The sequence below is a fragment of the Rosa chinensis genome, chromosome 7 (genome assembly GCF_002994745.2).
Source record: "Rosa chinensis cultivar Old Blush chromosome 7, RchiOBHm-V2, whole genome shotgun sequence".
Lineage (NCBI taxonomy): Eukaryota > Viridiplantae > Streptophyta > Magnoliopsida > Rosales > Rosaceae > Rosa > Rosa chinensis.
This window is the reverse complement of record NC_037094.1, coordinates 21,855,823-21,877,226: the sequence shown is the minus strand read 5'-3', so window position 1 is coordinate 21,877,226 and position 21,404 is coordinate 21,855,823. Positions and strand designations below refer to the sequence as shown.

The 21,404-nt window shown below is 40.0% G+C and overlaps 1 protein-coding gene across 1 annotated transcript; it reads right to left on the bottom strand.

Moving 5' to 3' along the window:
* Positions 1 to 19,061: 19,061 nt before the first annotated feature.
* LOC112179994 (homeobox-leucine zipper protein HAT4) lies at positions 19,062 to 21,146 on the bottom strand. The gene is made up of 4 exons (XM_024318474.2): positions 20,738 to 21,146; positions 20,184 to 20,485; positions 19,955 to 20,034; positions 19,062 to 19,847 (listed from the first exon to the last, which is right to left on the bottom strand). The coding sequence occupies exons 1-4, from the start codon at positions 20,943 to 20,945 to the stop codon at positions 19,478 to 19,480; spliced, it is 960 nt and encodes a 319-aa protein (XP_024174242.1). The 5' UTR covers positions 20,946 to 21,146; the 3' UTR covers positions 19,062 to 19,477.
* Positions 21,147 to 21,404: the final 258 nt, after the last annotated feature.

The window sequence follows — 21,404 nt, the reverse complement described above, 5'->3', positions numbered from 1 at the left end:
GCACCCAATGAAATATGATGTCTAGGAAAGTCATTGAGATTAATGGTACTTAAGAGAGCCTCGCTCCACCAACATCTCTCTCTACTTTCCTGGTCATATTTGATTAGAGTTACCAAACGGATAGAGTGACTACAATGTGTCTTAGTTTGATTTATTTTGGATTAGACTTTTTGGGACCTTTGATGTAATCATTGGCTATCTTTATTAATAAAGTATCGTATTATTATTCGATGTCATGGACATGTTTTGAATCCGAACTTTATTATTTTTCAGTATGTTTCCTGGAGAGTTGGAATGCCTTGTTGATAGTGGCACCACACATACTATATTGCGACATAGGAAACTATTTCTACGGATGACACCTAGTCGATCTTCTGTAACTACGATGGCTGGACCATCACAATTGATTCATGGTCGAGGACCAGCTCAATTTATGTTGACAAATGGCACAAGTATTAATGTCACCGAAACTCTATATGCTCCTAGGGCTGGAAGGACCCTATTGAGTTTTAAAGATATAAGAGCCAATGGTTTTCATGTGGAAACACATTGTGAGAATGGACAAGAGTTCCTTTACATCACTTCTAATGACTACGGACATAAACGAGTATTGGAGAAACTTATGTGTCGATCTAGTGGGTTGTATGCTACCACTATTCGAATGATTGAATCCAACCATGTCATGAGAGATGACTTATGGGATTCTAACACATATAGGCTTTAGCATGACCGTTTGGGACACCCAGGTCGTGATATGATGATCCGTATATTAAAGACTTCACACAGACATCTATTTTTCAAAACGAAAAGAAGTCAAAACCAAAATTCGATCCAAGGTAGGGCTGGAGCCGCCAACCCCCTGCGGCCCAAAAGTGGTATTGACGCCACCAATACCTCCTTGGTTCCTTTTTCTACTTCTAAAGTCAATTGTGGCTTCGTGGCTCAACCGGATACTTCCCTGATTGCTTCTAAAGCCCATCTTTCGTTTTGCAAAGCCTGCTCTTTAGCAAAATTAGGATCAAGACCATCCTATGCAAATGACACTAAAGAAAATATTCCATTCTTACAAAGAATCCAAGGTGATATTTGTGGACCTATTCAACCAACTTGCGGACCATTTAGATATTTTATGATGTTGGTTGATGCATCGACACGATGGTCATATGTCATGCTATTGTCCACAAGAAATACTGCATTTGCTAAACTCCTAGCACAAATCATTAAATTAAGAGCTCACCACCCTGACCATCCCATTAAGTCAATTTGTCTTGACAATGCTGGAGAGTTTACATCAAAAACGTTTGATGACTATTGCATGTCCATTGGGATTGAAGTTGAAAACTCTGTTCCTCATGTTCACACCGAAAATGGTCTCGCAGAAGCTGCCATTAAAAGACTTCAAATGGTCGCTAGAGCATTGGTTATGCGCACCAATCTCCCTATTTCTGCTTGGGGCTATGCAATATTGCATGCAGCTGTGCTCATTCGTCTGAGGCCTACTGCCACTCAACCCTTTTCTGCGTCCCAGATGGTTACTGGATATGAGCCTGATGTCTCACACTTATGCATATTTGGGCGTACAGTTTATGTGTCAATTGCGCCGCCACAGTGCACCAAAATGGGTCCTCAAAGACGATTAGGCATTTATGTTGGATATGACTCTTCAACCATTATCCGCTACTTAGAACCCTTGACAGGCGATCTATTTACCGCTAGATTTGTGGATTGTCGCTTTGATGAGACAGTCTTCCCGTTGTTAGGGGGAGATAGGAACAATAATGTTCAACAGGAATGACAGGAATTGTTGTGGTCTGACCCCACTTTGTCTCATCTTGATCCCTGAACAGCACGGTCCGAAATTGAAGTGCGGAGAATTCTCAATCATCAGAACGTAGCAGACTCTATGCCTGATGCATTTTCTGATATCGCCAAAGTGACAAGATCACATATACCTGCTGCAAACGTGCCTGCAAGGATTGATGTCCCTAAAAATCATGGACATGGAGCCACCCCTAGGGGTATTGGGCATGGCGCCTCCACCACTAATAGTGATGGCAATGTGGCTCAGGCCGGGCTCCCAACAAGGAAACGTGGGAGGCCCAAAAGTTCGATGGATTCTCGCCCGAGAAAGAAAGCGAGTTTGGCACAGAAAGATCCATTAATCATCGACATAAATAACCCGTCTCATGAAGATATTCCGGATTATGGTTATGTCCAATAGATATCATTGGGGGACGCTCCAATGTTAGAACCAATTCCAGGGAATTGAGAGATCTCCATGCATTACACTAGTGTACATGAGACGTTGAATCGAGATTCTATTATCTTTGATGATGTGTTTGCATATTCTATTGCTCAAGGAATTATAGAACACGATGATATCGAACCTCACTCTGTTGAGGAATGTCAACGAAGAGCAGACTGGCCTAAATGGAAAGATGTGATCCAGGTTGAATTGGATTCACTAACAAAGAGACAGGTATTTGGGCCTATAACGCTGACACCCCCAAGTATAAAGCCTGTTGGCCATAAATGGGTTTTTGTTAGAAAGAGTAATGAGAAAAATGAGGTTGTTAGATACAAACCCGCCTTGTGATGCAAGGTTTCTCACAACGCCCTGGAATCGACTACGAGGAGACATATTCTCCCGTAATGAACGTTATAACGTTCCGCTACCTTGTCAGTTTGGTAGTTTCCGAAAAACTTGACATGCAGCTTATGGATGTGGTTATAGCATATCTCTATGGGGATCTAGATTCAGAGATATATATGAAGGTTCCAGATGGACTTCAATTACCCAAGTCCAGTGGCTCTAAACCATGGAGCGCGTTTTCAATAAGATTGAGACGCTCACTATATGGATTGAAACAATCTAGACGGATGTGGTATAACCGTCTAAGTGACTACTTGATTGGGAAGGGATTTGTCAACAATGAAATATGCCCATGCGTGTTTATAAAGAGGACAAGTTCCGGATTTGCAATTGTAGCCGTTTATGTCGATGACATGAACGTAATTGGAACTCTAAATGAGTTAACGGAAACTGCTAAGTACTTGAAATCCGATTTTGAGATGAAAGATCTTGGGAAAACACGGTTTTGCCTCAGACTAGAACTCGAGCACCGTAGTGATGGGATTATGATCCATCAGTCAGCATATACTCAAAAATTATTAAGGTGCGTTAATGAAGATAAAGCAAAGCCTGTGAGTACTCCCATGATCAGTCGTAGTCTTGAGCCTGAAAAAGATCCGTTTCGTCCAAGGGATGAGGACGAAGACTTATTAGAGGTTGAAGTGCCCTATCTAAGTGCAATAGGCTCATTATTGTACTTAGCTCAATGCATAAGACTGGACATCTCATTCGCAGTGAACTTGTTAGCTCGACACAGTTCTGCGCCAACACGCTACCATTGGATTGGCATAAAGACAATCTTTCAATACTTGAGAGGTACGATTGATATGGGCTTGTTCTATCCCTACAGAGAGAAAAGAAATAACGGAAGTGTGGGATCGGACTCCACAAGGCAAAACGCCACCTTCCGTGCTCCTCCTTCCTTCCATCAAAATGACAACGATGTCTTGATGGGTTTTGCTAATGCAGGGTATCTCTTTGACCCTCAAAAAGATCACTCCCAAACAGGTTATGTATTTACCATGGGAAGCATTGCGATATCTTGGAGGTCTACAAAGTAGACCCTTGTTGCTACTTCCTCAAATCATGCAGAGATTATCGCTCTACATGAAGTCGTGCGAGAATGTATATGGCTAAGGTCTGTAGTTAGACACATTCGAGGAACTTGTGGTTTGAAGTCTACCACAGATGAACTTACATGCATTTATGAAGATAATGCAGCTTGTATTGAACAAATGAAGTTAGGTTTCATCAAGGGCGACAACACCAAGCATATATCGCCTAAGTTCTTTTACAATCAGCAACAACAAACACTTCTAAATATTAAAGTGAATCAAATCCGTTCAGAGGATAATGTAGCGGACTTGTTTACCAAGTCGTTACCTAAATCCACCTTCGAGAAACATGTGAAGAGCATCGGATTAAGAAAGTTATCCGAACTCCCATAATTGTATAAATCAGGGGGAGACCTTGACATCAGGGGGAGACCTTGACATCAGGGGGAGGTATGATGTCTACATGTTCGATCTCGAAGAGTGAATGACGTGTTGTGCTCTTTTTGCCCTTCGACCAGGGTTTTTGTTACCTGGTAAGGTTTTTAGAGAGGCAACGATCAAAACGTCATCACCGAGTTTGAGCGGCACAAGGGGGAGTGTGGAAAGATGTCGACTACTCCATATTCACACACGTTGTGCTCTTTTTCTCCTTCGACCAAGGTTGTTTTTTCCCACAGGGTTTTTATTACTTGGCAAGGTTTTTGACGAGGCAACTTAGAAGCGCATAGCAGAGGCAAAACTATTGACATGGAATATCCAAAGGGGAGTGTTGTAAATTATAATAACTATTCATGTAATAGGTATTGCTTAATGTATGCGATTGACATACTTGTAATGTGCGATTGATTAGTATAGCTATTATATATTGCCTTTTGTATACATGATGTAACTCTATATAAACCTCATGGTGAGATGAATACAATACAATTATCCAATTCTCTACAACAAAGACACATTAATCACATACTTGTTATTGCACATAATATTTGATCATGTAGAGGTCTAGTGGATATGTATGAGTTGTGTATGCTTTTTATATAAAACATTAGTAAAGTTGTATTAGAAATGCACTATGCACTAAAGATCCAATATCTAAGTTAGAATTAGCTAGCATCACTTCTCCTTATCATTTAAGAGAAACTGACAACTAAGTGCAATTAACAAAGGAAGCTAGAAGAAAATCTCCAAAGACAAGAAATCTTCAGTCACACACTTCCTGAAAAGAAAAGACTCAATACTGCAACCACAAAATGTGTACTCCTCCATATCTTAAGAAATATATCACATCTCTTTAGTTCCAATAACGATAACAAACCCTGCTAGTAAACTAATTAGCCCAAACAACAACTGAAATTAAAAACTTAAATTTTGTAGTAGATAAAATTCAGTCAAAGATGGAGAAGTCATACCTCAATTGAGTGTTGAGAAACATAGGCCAAGGATCCATTACGTTGTTGATAATTTTCTTTAGAACTATGGATGTTCATCAGTCAGTGTCGATCATTAACTATTTCTAATTAGGGTTCTAAGTTTGCATCTTCATTCACGTAAAGGAGAAAAAAAAACTCTAATGCAGGATAGTATACTCCAACTATGTTTCCTTATTTTTGATATAAATGTCTCTTTTGATAATTGAATGTACCCATAAAATTTTATGTTGGGTATATAAAAAAAGGGGATGTGTATCTAGTATTTTGCATTGTGTGAATATAATTTCTCTAATCTAATACATACGAAGAGATAGGTGATATATATCCATAAGAAATAAAATGAAAATACAAGCAAAAGGAAAGGAAAACACCTCTTCACACGACATGTGCCTCAACACCATAAAAGTGACATTATGTATGTGTGACTAGCTATAAATTCAAAAAATGTTTTGAAGTGTGTAAGGAGATTATGATAAAGGCGGTGGCACAATCTATTCCAAGGTACGTCATGAGTTGTTTTGAGCTCCCAAAGCATTTGTGCGCGGAGATGCATAGCCTCATCGCTAAGTTTTGGTGGGGAGATAAAAGTAATGAGCAGAAAATACATTGGCTTGCTTGGGAAAAATTGTGTGTACCAAAGACAGAAGGTGGACTTGGGTTCCGTAACATGGTGCATTTCAATCAAGCTTTACTAGCTAAACAAGGGTGGAGAATTCTTCAAAACCCTAACTCTCTGCTAGCAAGGTTATACAAGGCTAAATATTTCTCAAATAGTGATTTTATGGATGCAGTGGCAGTTGGCAGTTCCTCTTATGCATGGAAGAGTATTCTATATGGCAGGGAATTGCTGAGGAAGGGACTTCGTTTACAAGTTGGAGATGGTAGTCAGATTGCGGTTTGGAATGCCCATGGTTGCCTTTACCCTATAATTTTATGCCTATTTCAAGGCCAATGGAGGGTTTAGAGGCACTTAGGGTTGAGGATCTTATTGATCCGGAGGAACATGAATGGCAGATGATGTTGTTACAAGAGATTTTTTTGCCAATGGAGGTAGAGATGATAGCTCGCATTCCGCTTAGTTTGAGGGGGTCGATGGACAGATGTGTTTGGCATCATGATAGACGAGGTCTCTATTCTGTTAAAAATGGTTATCACATCGCTAGGCTGCTGGATGGGGCAACTGATCATGCATCATGTTCTAACGGTCCAGTTGGGTCAAATGGAAAGTATTGGGAGCTAATTTGGCATGCTAGAATACCTCCTAAGGTCCGTCTATTCATTTGGAGGCTAATAAAGGGTATTCTCTATAAAACCATAACTTCATGCTCACAACAATCATAAAAGGATCAAGACTTACCTTTAGCAATTACTGGCATGGATTCCATGTCTGCATCTGCACAATAATGATCACTTGAAGATGGTCTTCTGTTACTTACCAACTTGCTTCCCAATGGACAGAACAATATGCAAAACGTGGTGGTAACAGGGACCAAGTTCATCTATTTATATAGGACAGTTAACCCTTAGATTCCTTCCATTCAGGTAATTCTTAAGGGACAAGTCTCCTAATTAGAATCCTAATGTATCACAATCTTGTAGCATTTCTTGTAGACTAAGCAATTGATTACTATCCTTAATGAATTGATACACTGCTTCATTAAGTTACTAGTACTGATTTACAGCTTGTATCCATGTTAAACTAGGATTGATATTAAGCTAATCATCATATACATTATGACAACATGTGACAAGTCCATACTTGATTCTAACAATCTCCCCCTTGGACTGACACATGCTATACTTGATGATTTGCACCAGAAAATATCAAAACTAATTTAACTTACCAAAGTGCAAGCCAGATAACAAACTTGAATAAAAAAATCCATTCCAACATGGTCAGATCACAGCTACTTATGCAGAGCAAGAAACAGTATACATTTTAACAAAAATGCAGAGTTTCAAAACCACAAACACAAGCTTCTGCAATCCACATATGTCCAACCATAAGTGATATAATATATGTTAATGTGTATCAACAAGTAAACATATATTAGGTCCTACTTTATGTTTCTAAAAACATAAACTCAAGCAAATTTACTGAACACTGATGGCTTAAAATTGTTGCCTGAACCATAATATCATGCTATACATGATTTAAGCCATCTGATAGCAAGTATAACTTTAAGTACAAAATCGACAATTTTCAGAACATTCAATAAAAGCTACAGCAATAACCAAAATCTGAAAATACCTCAAGAAATTTTATTGATAATAAACTCTCTTTGCTCCCAGTGCTCTTTTTGTCTCATGCATGTGGAAACAATGAGCCACCTATTCTTTAATTGTGACTTAATTCATGGCTTTTGGGAATGGCTTGCTTCTTTTTTGAACGTGAACTTGCTGCACAGTAATTCAGTACTTGAGCTTATAAGCCCCGGTCATACAAATGAAATGATACATTCAACAAAGCTACTTTGGGGATTTGCTTTTTATATTGCTTTATGGTGCATATGGACAGAAAGAAATAAAGTTAGTGGTGCATCATTTGACTCAGTGAGGTTTAAGCATCTTTTTTTGGTCTCATTAAAGGAGTCGACATCCATTCAAGTTGCCTCTTGCACTGCTACTTCGAGAATGCAGAATATGTTTAATGTGCTTGGTCTCTCACCCTTGCGTTTGAAAGCTCCAAAGTTCATTCCTGTGCATTGGGATCTTCCTCCTGTAAATTGGTTAAAAGTTAATACTGATGGTTCTTTTCGTAATCAGGAAACGGCAGGCTTTGGGGGCGTTTTTAGAGACCATGAGGGATTGTTTCAGGGTGCCTTTGCATATAAGGTTGAGGTTCCAAGTGCTATTGATGCAGAGGTATTTGCAGTAATAGAGGCTGTGGGGGTTGCCTGGAGAAAGGGTTGGACTCACTTATGGCTAGAAACAGACTCATATCTTGTGGTGCATTACTTCACTAATCCTAAGTTAATTCCATGGAGATTGCGAGTGGTGTGGAATAATTGTGTATATCTCTCTCGTCTAATCCACTTCAGAGTCACTCACATTTACAGGGAAGGCAATATAGTAGCTGATGCGCTTGCTAATTATGGTGCCACAAATGTTGGTGCTAGGTGGTGGGATTCTTTACCTACCTTCATTGCTGGACATTATGAAAAAGACTTATCGTCTGCTGTCTCTTATAGATTTCTTTAATGTGAGACGTCTTTAGATTTGTTTTGATTGCTTTTGCTTCGTTGGATAATTTTGTTGTTTTTTCTAGTTTTTGTATAAGAAGAGGGTTTTGTCTCTTCTCTATCTGTTACTTGTTGGGTTTTGGTTTGGTCCCCCCAACTTATGTAATTTTGCACTTGCTTTTTAATAAAATAAAAGGATTAATTTCAGTTTAACTACTCCATCTTTAGGTCCAACTTCATGTTAGTCCCTGATCTTCTAATTTCATCAAGATTACCCCTGCACTCTCAATTTTAATCAGCCGTGTCCAATTTTTCAAGCTCCATCCAAAATTTCCGTTAAGTGATGATGTGTCAGGAGACAGACTGACTAAATTCCAATAATACCCTTGTGAAACGTTTTACCACTTTTTTTTAACCAAAAGAATATTACATAAATGAATATATTTCTAGCATCTTCACTTGTTCTCTGCCCAAGATAACACAAGCTCGACCAAAAGTTTCGGCAATTTTGAATTAGCATACAGCTTCATCACCATTCTGATTTCTCAGTAATTCCAACTTGATCTACACATAACCTTTTGCAGGAACACATAAAACTGAAAATCTCATCTACCCAACATTAAAATTCATTGATCCAGCAATAAAATCCCAAAACAATACATAAAGCACAAAACTTTACCCACAATTCTCCCAAGATCACAGAAAATGGAATTGATTCATAGATATTGCTTACCTCGACTATCAGCAAAATTAGAGCGATAGTGGATCCGGGTAGCCTCTAACATCTAATAAACCTCATGGATACTCTCCAAAGCCTTGAGAAAATGGTCATCATCTAATAAACCTGCAACAAATTAACACTGCCTTTTGGGTCTACCAGCTTCACCTTCTTCAAGCTTTTCCCAGCCGACTCCACCACCACCGACGGCGGTGGAGTCGACAGGAACAGTCGTTGGCCACCGAGTCATTCCTCAGCCAAAAAATCACCAAAATTTCCAATTACTAGATCTGCCTAACCCATCATTCAAAATCCCCAAGATACGAATAGGATGAGATCAATCTTTATTTCACTCTACTTCAAGAGATCAATTCCAAGTTAAACACATGCAATTCCACCATCAGAGAATGCTGGGTCTTCAAAGAGTTTGTTGAGAATAGAACAATAGTCAAATCGTAGAAATAGAGATGTGTCAGGAAGAGGACGAGGATGAGATTCATGAGAACCCATGAAATTTACACTAGTAGAGTATAATCGGGTGGAGAACTCCCAAAGCTACAAAGCCATAACAAAATTAAAAATCAAAGCTATCCCTAACCTTGATTAGTACAACGCGAATTGAAACCCTAAGCCCTAACCACAGACGACAAAGACAGGCAGCAGCGAGAGAATTATCGACGCCGAGCAGAAGAAGAAGAAGACGGTCTCCGGGTTTGGGAATCGGCCGCAGCATAGGTCTCCTGCGACTGTTGCGAATCTGAGACTGAGAATCTTGAGAGTGAGATTGGAGAGCTTGAAACCACCCAGAAAATTGGTATCTTTATGAAGAAGAACAATAGATTGAAATCGCAGAGGCGATAGTTCTTCCGATCGGAAGATGACTCCTAATGGGTCGAACACGTTAGGTTGGGTTTGGATCCGGTTCTACAGATGGTGCGATTCCAGCCTCGAATTCAATCGAGTTATCTCCTCCTTGATTTCCTCATCTGTGAGAGATTTGAAGCCATCCCCCGCATGATCGAGGTGGCTTAGGAATTTGGGGTTTGGGGTCAATGTGGTCAACAAAGACGCAGATGATAAAAAAAATAACAGGAGCAGATGCAATGCAAATTGTCTATTTTAGCCCTTCTTATGCATTTTGTCTCCTGCCACGTCATCACTTGACAGAAATTTTGGATGGAGATTGTAGAATTGGACACGGCTGACTAAAATTGAAAGTGCAAGGGTAATCTTGATGAAATTAAAAGATCAGGGACTAACATGAAGTTGGACATAAAGTTGGAGTAGGTAAACTGAAATTAATCCAAAATAAAAAATAGGGGGGTGGGTTCCCAGAGTGTGGCAGACCATTCTCCTTTGGGATTGAGGGTGAGATTTGTTCCCTACATTGTCTGCCTCCGAGGAACTAATATCGCCTAATCCCTTATTCTATTTTAAAAAAAAAAAAACTGTCTTTACAACCAAGTTGTGATAGATAACTGGAAATCCACAACTCAAGGAAATACAAAAACTCAGAAACCTTAGAAATTTAAATTTCTCCAACTGGACTAACTCTCTCTACTGAACCTAAGCATCTAGATTAGCTAAAACTCCAATGCTTCCTATATGCTTCTGGAATGCTGCTACTGACAAGGCCTTGGTGAAGTTGCTAGCTGTGAATTCATGTCAATGCTCAAAACAGCTATTTCACCTTGTTTTACCCTTTCTCTAACACTGTAATACTTTAAATCAATATGCTTAGAATTATTTGATCTTTTACTATTCTTGCTAAAGAAAACAGCTGCTTCATTATCACAATAATGAATAAGTGTGTCAGCCACAATGTGACTCAATACTTTTGTCTGCATGAGAAAATTCCTAATCCAAAGTCCTTCACACACAGTTTCATATACTGCAATAAATTCAGCTTGCATGGTGGAAGTTGAAACAAGTGTTTGTTTCATGGTTTTCCAAGCAATAGCACCTCCTGCAAGCATGAACACATATCCACAAGTAGACTTCTTGGAGTCTAGATAATTCCCTGCAAAATCCGAGTATGAAAATCCAACAAGTTCCAGATCCTCCACTTGCCTATAAACTAGCATGTGACTTTTAGTTCTCTGCAGGTATCTCAACACTTTCTTCCCAGCTACCCAATGCTCATGGCCTGGATTAGATTGAAACCTTGATAAAATCCCTACTGCAAAAGACAAGTCTGGCCTAGTGCAAACTTGTGCATACATAAGACTTCCTACAAGTCTGGCATAAGGCTTTGACTCCATATTCTCTTTCTCAACATCACTTTTGGGACTTTGCTTCTTGGTTAGTTTATCTCCTTTGGACATGGGAACTTCCCCAGCTACACACTTCTCCATACCAAATCTCTTTAAAATTTTGGTAACATAATTCTGTTGAGACAAACCAAGTAGTCTTTGTGCCCTATCTCTTTTAATCTCAATACCTAGTACATAGGATGCTTCTCCTAAGTCTTGTCAAAATTCTTTGACAGAAAACTCTTGGTATCTTTAAGCAGTTTTAGGTTACTGCTAGCCAAAAGTATATCATCCACATAGAGAACTAGAAAAATAAAATTGTTCCCAACTGTCTTCAAATAAACACATTCATCCACAAGATTTTCTGTAAATCCAAAAGTAGAAATCTCATAATCAAATTTCTTGTACCACTGTCTAGAAGCTTGTTTTAGGCCATATATTGATTTTCTTAACTTACACACTAAATTTTCACTTCCAGCTTGTACAAAACCTTATGGCTGCCTCATATAAATCACTTCATCTAGTTCACCATTCAAGAAGGCTGTTTTAATATCCATTTGGTGCAACTCCATATCAAAATGAGCCATTAAAGCTATGATTATTCTAAACGAGTCTTTTGTAGAAACTGAAGAAAAAGTCTCAATAAAGTCAATGCCCTCCTTCTGTGTAAAACCTTTGGCAACTAATCTTACTTTATGTCTCTCTACATTGCCATTTGCTCTTTTGGTTTTGAAAACCCATTTACAACCTATAGGTTTCTGTTTGGGATCAGGTTCAACTAATTCCCAAACTGCATTTTGGCTCATGGAATCAATTTCTGCTTCCATTGCTAGCTGCCATTGGTGAGATTCATTACTTTCAATGGCCTGATTAAATGTAGTTGGATCATTGTCCTCTGCACAGTCCATTTCAATTTCTGCTTCTTGCAGATAAACAATGTAGTCACTCTCTCCCCCCATAAGTTGGTTTTCTTGCTCTCTGTGATGTTCTAGGCTGAGGATAGTCAGGATTAGGTTGAGCTGCTGGAGGATTTTGAGGTTTTTCATCAGGGATTTGTTCAGATACTTGATCAGTTACTTGACCAAATACAGCTAGTTGATCGGTTACTTGATCAGTTACATCTTGTTCTAAAGGCAATGCTACACTTATATTCTCATCTGACACAATTTCCTCAAAATCTGAGGTTAAATCCTCAAAATTTGTATTGTGAACTTTTTCACTTAGAAACTTTACTTGATGTGTTTCAAAAATTTTAGGTGAATGATGAGCAGAATATAATTTATAACCTTTAGATTTATCTGGATAACCTATAAAATAGCAACTAACAATTTTGGGATCAAGTTTATTCAAGCTTGGATTATAAATCCTAGCTTCTGCATGACATCCCCAAGGGGGTTGAATGCGTTTGTTGACTGCATTTGATAAAAGTTGATAATCAAGGTTCTAAATTTGATAAAAGTTGTCCAACTATGACTCGTAACAAGTATTTGTATTATAACATCTCGGGAGGAACCCTATTGGTCCAAGTAGAAGTCATTACATCACGATGCCCCAAATTTGCTATAGCATCTGCTACAAAATTTGCTTCCCTATAAATGTGTTTGAAGCTCACCGATCTAAAGCAAGTAGTTAAAGAGTTATCATTAAGAATTTTCAGCAGCCTCCAGGGGGTTGAATGATTTTGTTGACTGCGTCAATGACTAACTTAGAGTCTCCTTCAACTTCAAGTGTTGTGTACCCTTGGTCTCGAGCACAAAGTAGTCCATCTCTCAGAGCAATGGCCTCCATTACCGGTACAGTAGTGGAACCACCATTTTTTGTAGCTGCAATCAGGGGGTTGTCGTGGTTGTCCTGGATTACGAAACCACCCACTGCAGAAGTTCTAGTCACAGATCCATCAAAGTTTAACTTAACACACTGGGCGAGCTGAAGAGTCCACTTAATAGTGGTTGGTTGGGTTTGAGTTAAATCCCTTCCAGCACGCCCGTTAGGATTGGAAACGCTATGAAGAACAGCAGCGGAAGCCGCCACCACAGATCGTGGGTTTACATGGATATTTCTGAAGATTGTGTCATTTCTCGCTTTCCATATTTGCCAGCAAATTGTAATTAATTTCTTAAGGATTTGATTATCAGAGGAAGCAGAAAACACAAGGTCATGAAAGACCTTTAAATAACCATCATTCCAATTCAGGGAGGAGGACAAACCTGCCAGTCGCCAGACTTCCGTAGCAAAGCTGCAGTATCTGAAGAGATGATCTGCTGTTTCATTGTCAGTATTACATAAAGGGCAAGAGTTATCCAGAACTACACCAAACCTGGTCAGTCTATCTCTTGTTTTGAGTCTGCCTCTAATGAGAAGCCAAGCAAACATTTTAATTTTAGGTGGAACATTGAGTTTCCACATCTTTGTAAATAGGGTTATTTGGCTATGTTTTCCTTGTGATTAAGCAGGAGCCAAGTGGTTGATTTAATGGTGAAGAGCCCATTTGAGGAAGGTCCCCAAACAAACTCATCTTCCTGTTCAGAAGTAGGAATAGGGACTCCTGCTATTTGGTTTACAATATGTTGCTCAAGTAGTTGAGAAAGCTAACCTTTATTCCATGTGTTGTTGCTTATGTATTCCTCCACTGTTTTGTTCCAATTGATGAGGTGCTTCTGATCCTCCGCAACATATAAATGCAATGGATGATCAAAAACCCAGTTGAAAGACTAAAAGTTTATCGCTTTTCCATTTCCTAGTATCCATCTTATTCCTTTCATAATTAGATCTCGAGCATCCAAGACCCCTTTCCAAGCAAACGAGTGGGATTGCTTCTTCCTTGCCTGGAAGAAGGATGCGCTTCTTAAATACTTTTGCCTCATGATCTGTGCCCACTAATTATCTTTTGCAGCAATGATTTTCCAGCTTAATTTAGCAAGAGCTGCATTATTAAAGTAAGCAGAGGGTCTTATGCCCAATCCCCCCAAAGACTTTGGTTGACAAATTTGATCCCAAGCAACTAGTGGACATCTCGTATCCGAGCCCCAGAAATAAGACATGGTGTGATTAGGCAAACCTGCAAGGTTTGACTTGATTAAGGTGAGTTTACCAGCTCGTGAAAGAGTCCCTTTCTTCCATCCGGCTAATTTTTGAGAAATCCTCAGCAATAACTCATTAGTGTTAATAGGATCTTTCTAAAAAATTACATTATGTATGCCAAGGTACTTACCAATTGTTGTTTTCTACTTAATGTTCATAATGTTTACTATTTCATTCCGGAGAGAGCTTGGGACATTTTTTGAAAAATAAAGTAAAGATTTTTGAAAGTTGATTTTCTGACCTGAGGCTTCAGAGAAACTTGTGATGACTTTTGTTATGTTTCTGGCTCCTTTCTTTGTGGCTTTAGCAAAAAGAAGACAGTCATCTGTAAACATCAAGTTAGAGATTCTTGTGCCACAAGGAGATGATAGTAGACCTACTTCAAACTTATGGTTTATAGAAAAATTATTCACGTGTCGTATAAAAGGCTCCATTGCTAGAATGAAAATGTAAGGGGATAAGGGATCCCCCTGTCTGATGCCTCTTAATGGCTGGAACCAACCTACTGGTCTTCCATTAACTAAGACTGAAAAAGAAGCAATGGATATGCAATTCATGATCATGTTAATCCAACTATCATGAAACCCAAAGTTTTTGAGGCACTGTGTAACATAAGACCAGTTTAGTAGATCATAAGCTTTTTCCAAGTCCAGTTTTGCTCCCATGGCACCTGTTCTACCATTCTTTCTCTGGAAATCAGAGAAGCTTTCATGTGCAATGAGAATGTTATCCTGAATTGCTCTTCTAGGAGCAAAGGCTCCTTGGTTCCTAGAGATACATTTGCTTAAGAGAGGCCTTAGTCTATGTATGATGATTTTCGTAATAATTTTGTAGGACACATTGCAGAGGCTTATGGGTCTGAAGTCGGTCACCTTTTCAGGATTGTCAATCTTAGGTATCAAGGCAATATTAGTGTGGTTTAAGAGATTTAGAGGAGTATTATTAGAAAAGCAAGCTTTGATCATAGGGATAAGGGTGGTTCTAACCTCATTCCAGCAGTTTTGGAAGAAGGCAGCATGTAGTCCATCAGGTGCCGGTGCTTTATAAGCACCAATTGCCATGACTGCTTTGAATATTTCTTCCTCAGTGACCTGCTTTAAGAGCATATCATTATCCTCATTGGTAATACAAGGGTGAATAATAGAGGTAAAATTATCAATAGAAGTTTGACTAGAGGTAATATCAACAGTAAAGCGTTTTTTAAAATCTTGAATCAGCAAATTTTCAATTTCCTGGTGTGTTGAAACCCAGGTTCCATCATTCCTTTTCAATTTGTTAATACAATTTTTCTTCCTTCTGATGTTGGCTTGGGCCTGGAAAAATTTTGTGTTTCTATCTCCCAAAGATAGCCAATTAGCCCTCGCTTTTTGGGACCAGAAGAGTTCCTCATCTTGGTAGCACTACGCCAGTGCCTTTCTCAGCTGGTGATCTTTTTCCTGCAAAAACATACTATCAGGTGAGAGCATAAGTTGTTGTTGGGTATTACTGCTTTCATCATTTAAGTTAGTAATCTTCTTAAAGATATTTCCATAAACGTTTTTATTCCAAACCTTTGTTTTACTAATAACCTGATTGCACACAGCAAGATAATTAAGAAAAGGGTTATTTTCTAGGGTCTGTTTCCAAATTCCATCTACTAGAGGTTTAAAATCTTTGTGGGAAAGCCACATGGCTTCGAACTTGAAGCCTCTGCCATTTTGCTGGACCTTATGCTTTAAAGTTATACAAATTGGTCCATGGTCTAAACCAATTATTGGTAAATTTTTCAGACTAAGATCAGGGAAATTATTCAGGAGTGCCGGGTTAGCACAAGCTCTATCTAGCCTTTCAAAGATGAGAGTGTCATCTTTGTGGTTATTCGTCCAGGTATAAGGAATCCCAGCAGCATCAATAGAGAGAAGATTTGCTTAGTTCAAAAAATTGAGAAAATTGATCATATATCTAGTCACGTCTTGGTTACCACCAAGTTTTTCAGAGGCATTCATGATGATATTGAAATCATCCATCAGAATCCATTTGTCATTGTCTGGTAGACTAAGTCCAATAATTTCCTCCCATAACTAGGATTGTTTTTCTTTTTGGGGATATGCATAAATGAAAGTAGTATACCAATAATCATTTGTGATAGGGTCTGTAATCATGCAATGTATATATCTATCATGATGTTGAATAACATCTATCTTAGCCATTCTGGTTTTCCACAGGATAAGCATACCACCACATTGACCATTAGCAGACACAACAAAATAATCATCAAAAGGCAACTTCTTCAATTTATTTAGGATAGTACCGGATGTTCTAGTATCCATGATAAAGAAAACATCAGGGTCTAGAGAAGAAGCATAAAAGAGAGATTGTGCTACAAAACCCGACCAAGCACTCCCTCTGCTATTCCAGCTTACTAATTTCATGGTTTCTGGATTTTGGGAGATGAGGCACTGCCCTCCCCAACAGCTTCACCAGCATCAACCATGCTTTGATCCTCATTTTCTTCTCGATTGCGTTTCCTGGAGCCAGAACTCATTGCTGAGCTTTTAGCCTTAGCAAACAAAGCCCTCTTTCCATTGATCATCTTGATCTCATATTCATTCATGCTGTCATCTTCCTCAAAGCCAGATGCCCTAGCATCATTAAAATTTTCAAACTGCACATTTGGCAACCCAAAATTAGCATTATAGAACGCAACTGCATCGGTAGGTGAGTATAACTCCTCTGTCATATGGTCATAATAAATAGGGGAATTATACAGTTTAGCAATTTCAGGGAAAGAAGAATAAGATAGGACAGAGCTGAAAGAGGTAGAACCGCTCACCACCTCCTCACTTGAGGATGAGCTTCCAGCAGCCCCGACAGCCATCTTGTGCCCCTGAGCTTTGAAAAAACTATCAGTTTCCTTGTCACCAATCACAATAGTGCCATGCCCTTTGGCAGCATCCTTGAAGCTTATCCCCGGCTTGATAAGAGCCTGCCTAGTAGTTTTCTTAGGTGCCATCACTTCCTTGCCCTTTCGAGTATAGACCTTAAACTTCTCCTTATTCTTGTCTGTAGCATTGTCGCTTGTTTCAGTATCAGCAGGTTTACTCACAATATGGTTCCTTCTTCCCACCAAAGTCCAACCAGGAGAAGGCGGATTGTGGTTGTCCTTGGGGCCATCAGCTTCATCAAGCCTGATATCAGGCTTTGCCGGTTGTGGGAAGTAGATCATTACCTTTTCTGTTGCCAAGTTTCTGATTTCCGAGTCAACCTCCATTCCTTCAGGCTCCACATCCTGATCCCCTTCTTCTTTGTCCACCATGACAAAGTGCCTCTCTTTCTTCTTATAGGGACACTTGCGGATAACATGTTTGTGGCTTCTGCATTCAAAACAAATTTCAAAGATAGTTTCATATGAAACAAAAATCTTTGCAGGAGGGCTTACCAAGTCGAAGGGCAGGTCCCCTTCATCAGCCTCGCAGACAACCAAAACCCTTTTAAATGGGGTTTTGAGGTCAATTTCCATACAGACTCTAGCGAAGATATAGTTCTCACTTTCCTCTGTTCTTTCATCTAGTTTAATAAAATAGCCAACCACCTGAACAATCGGTTGGATTGCCCTCTGCTCCAGAATTGTAATGGAAGATTTGGAAGCCTGATCCACAACACCAAAGTCTCAATTGCAGCTTCATGAGGGTTAAAGGAAGGCGACCACTTCCGGATATGGAAAATTCTGCCCTTGACGAACCATGGTCTGTTCTCAATGACAAAATCAACATCTTGTAGGTAGGTGAACTCGAGGGCTAGCCATTAGCCATTTGAGTTAGCTTGACTGTCCCTTGCAGGCAGGACCACATCCTATTGCACTTCCTAGTTATTTTCCTAGGAGAAACCTTCTTGCCAAAAATTTTGGCTAGGTCAACGATGATGCCTTTAAAGTCCTATGATCGAATTTCTTTAAAAGCAAATTGAGGTACTTTTTCCACGATAACATCGCATTATTCCGAAGTAGGAGTACAAAAATTCTGCTTGATGAAAGAATTTCTGAAACTGTATGATGTGAACAACTTCAGATTTGATGCAAGATAGGGCTCTGGGAAGTGGTATTGATGCTTCCAGTATAATTCCTCTTTCTTTTCTCAATCTGTTATGGAAGTAGAGCAAGAGAACTTTCAGCCCAATAACTGGGATTTCAAAGCCTTGTGTGAAAGCCTCCAGAAATTAGTGCTCAGCCAAACTTGGTGGCTTTACTTTCCACCAAAAATCATTGAGCATATTTCTTTGAGTACCAACTAAACCAAAACATACTATGAGGTGTGAACCACTCCAGCTACCTTGGTGATTAGCAATCTAAGGCAAGCAAATAATTAATTGGCTAAAAGAAGTAGTGATCCTTTATAATATCCCCAAAATTAAGAGTTTTGACATTCTTGACGAGAGAAAGCAACAAACATTAGCCAATATTAAGGAACAAGTATTTGTCAAACACTTGAGAAACCCCGAGAACTAGGAACTTGTCCACACCATTAAAACTAAAAATACCACTTCTGGGTCCATCTTGATCCTAATATTCAACACCAAAATCCCACAAGAATTTGTAAACATATTTAACCCACAAGTCTGGTCTCACCACCAAATCCTAATCCCACAAATGGGGGGTTCTAAAACATTAAACAAAAGGGAGACAAAGAGAGAGATTCTATCATAGTCATGATTGATTAATTTAAAACACAAGCTCTTCTTTTTAACATCTGTTAAAATGAAATTATAATTAGACATCAACACTTTACATCAAAAGTCCTCCTCCTCTTCTTTCCCAACCCTCTCTTTCCCCTACAAATTGTTTATGGAAAAGGAGGGAAGATATTAGTACCACCACCAAACCCTAATCTATAAAGGAAGATGAAGAAGATGATGAGAATGATGGGTCCAATACTACAAAACACATAAGACCCACCAAATCGCATCTTCTAACAACCATATCTTAGAGACCGAGACCTAAACTTCGAGCTCAGAATATGTATAAGAATTGGTACGCTATTACAACCGCTTCTTTTTTGCACATACTCCGTACGGATTCTAAAACAGTAACATCGCATTATCAAAAGCCCCACTGACCAAAAGGACCAAAATACCCCTGGACCGGGACGGGCATCACGGCCGCGCGGCGCGGAAGGCGTCAAAGGGCCGTTGTTGTTGCGGGATGGGGGCGGCGGAGGCCCACGGGCCGGCGACCGGGATGGCCCGCGGATGGTGGACGGGCACCATCGGGTGGTGGTGATGGTGTGCCCGGGGATCGATGGTGGCCGATGGTGGCGTGGAGTTTGGTGGGACCGCGACACGCTCACACGAGGGGCACATGGTGAGGGTGGTTGGTGGGGTCATTTGCATGTAGAACTGTGGGGAGAGTTTCAGTGCTCTCAGCTCCTGAACTTCTTTCTGCAACCGCCGGTTCTCCTCCGTCAGATTCTCGCAGCACCTCTTTAGGAACTCACAGTCCACCTCCGTTTGCTTCAACTTAGTCCTGCTCAACAGAAAGACCCCGTAAATAACCACAATCCAAAAGGGTATAACGGTCATTTAATCATTATTACCCAAAATACCCATTAGACATGGGACAAAATTGCTCACCTTGCCCTTCTGTTCTGAAACCAGACTTCCACCTGTCTAGGCCTGAGCCCGAGCTGCTTAGCCAAAGCCAGCTTTTGCTTCTGCAACAAAGACAAAACCGTACATGTCAGCACCAGAACAGAAACTTCCTCGGAAGAAAAAAAAAAAAAAAAAACCCAACAGAAAACTTTATCTCTTTCTTCATTTTTCTGAACCTCAAACCACAACAGAATCATCATCCACTACTTACAGGGTTGAGGGTGTTGTGCTCCTTGAAGCTCTCTTCGAGAATGGCCGACTGGTCCTTGGAGAGCCTAAGCTTCTTTCTCGAGGTCTCGCCGTCCTCTTCGTCGCTCATGCCTCGTGAGCCGTCTCTTTCGAGGTCGAGATCTTCGCCATTGGCCTCTCGCTCGCTTCGCTTCCCGCTCACGCTTGATACAGTGCTGTTCGGCGACGACACGTCCTCGCAGTCGCCCGTCGACGGCAGCCTGTTCACGTCGATGCCCCGGAGGAAGGACCGGGGCGCGGCGCGACACGTGTCCGAGTTTCGATCTGCATGTTCGGATCAAGATGCATTAGTGATAGAAACAAATAAGGGTATTGGAATTGGAGATGAAACAAATCATGGGTCTGGTTTTAAATTGATCAAAAGTTACACAGATCTGAAAGAACTGAGAAAAAGGAAAAGGGGAAAAGATGAGTAAAGAAAATAGATGAAAAGGGGTAAAGGAAAGCCAGATCTGAAAATGGAAGCCATGCAAATACATAAAAGTAATGAGAGAACTCCATGGGAGATGTACAAACCTGAAGAAGCCAACGCATCATTCCAAGAGGGCTTTTGGGGATTGAACCCAGAATGAGGAGACGAAGATGAAGTTGGGACCAAAGAGGGCATGAGATTGAGCTGAAGGTTGTTGTTGTTGTTATTGTTATTGCTGTTGGGATTATGATTCTGGTGAGGGAAAGCACTCAAGCTCAGACTCAGACCCAAATCTTCTCTTTGAACCATCATGGTTGGTTGGCTGGTTTGGTTGGTGGTTTTCTCTGCCAAAGAAAAACTCTCTGAGCTTAGCTGCTTGATTTGTGTGAGCTTCTTGTTTGCTTTGAGAGAGAAGAGAGAGAATGGTTTGAAGGAAGAGGGTTGTGAGGGAGATAGAGATGTTTGGTTTGGAGAAGAGTGGTGGGGATATTGAGGTGGGTTTTATAGAAAGTGAGGAAATGGGGTGTGGAAGTTCAATCATGACTAAGGTGTCAGGGAAGGAAGCCTAATTATCTCAATCATGGCACTTGTAGTCTTGTTCCCTCAGAAAATAATACCCTCTCTCTTTCTCTCCCTTCTTTCTCTCTCTGGGACCTTCATTTAACCATGGTAACTAATAAGGGTGAATTAAAGGACCACCCTTTTAAGTTTTAACTGGCTTGGGGAACACTACTGTGCATTTTGTGCTCATTGCTGTCATGGTACATTAAG

Coding starts and splice junctions, on each gene's coding strand:
- LOC112179994 (XM_024318474.2), bottom strand. CDS start 20,945: ATGATGGTTCAAAGAGAAGATTTGGGTCTGAGTCTGAGCTTGAGTGCT. Junction 20,486..20,737: donor TGATGCGTTGGCTTCTTCAG/GTTTGTACATCT, acceptor CCGAACATGCAG/ATCGAAACTCGGACACGTGT. Junction 20,035..20,183: donor AGCACAACACCCTCAACCCT/GTAAGTAGTGGA, acceptor TCTTTGTTGCAG/AAGCAAAAGCTGGCTTTGGC.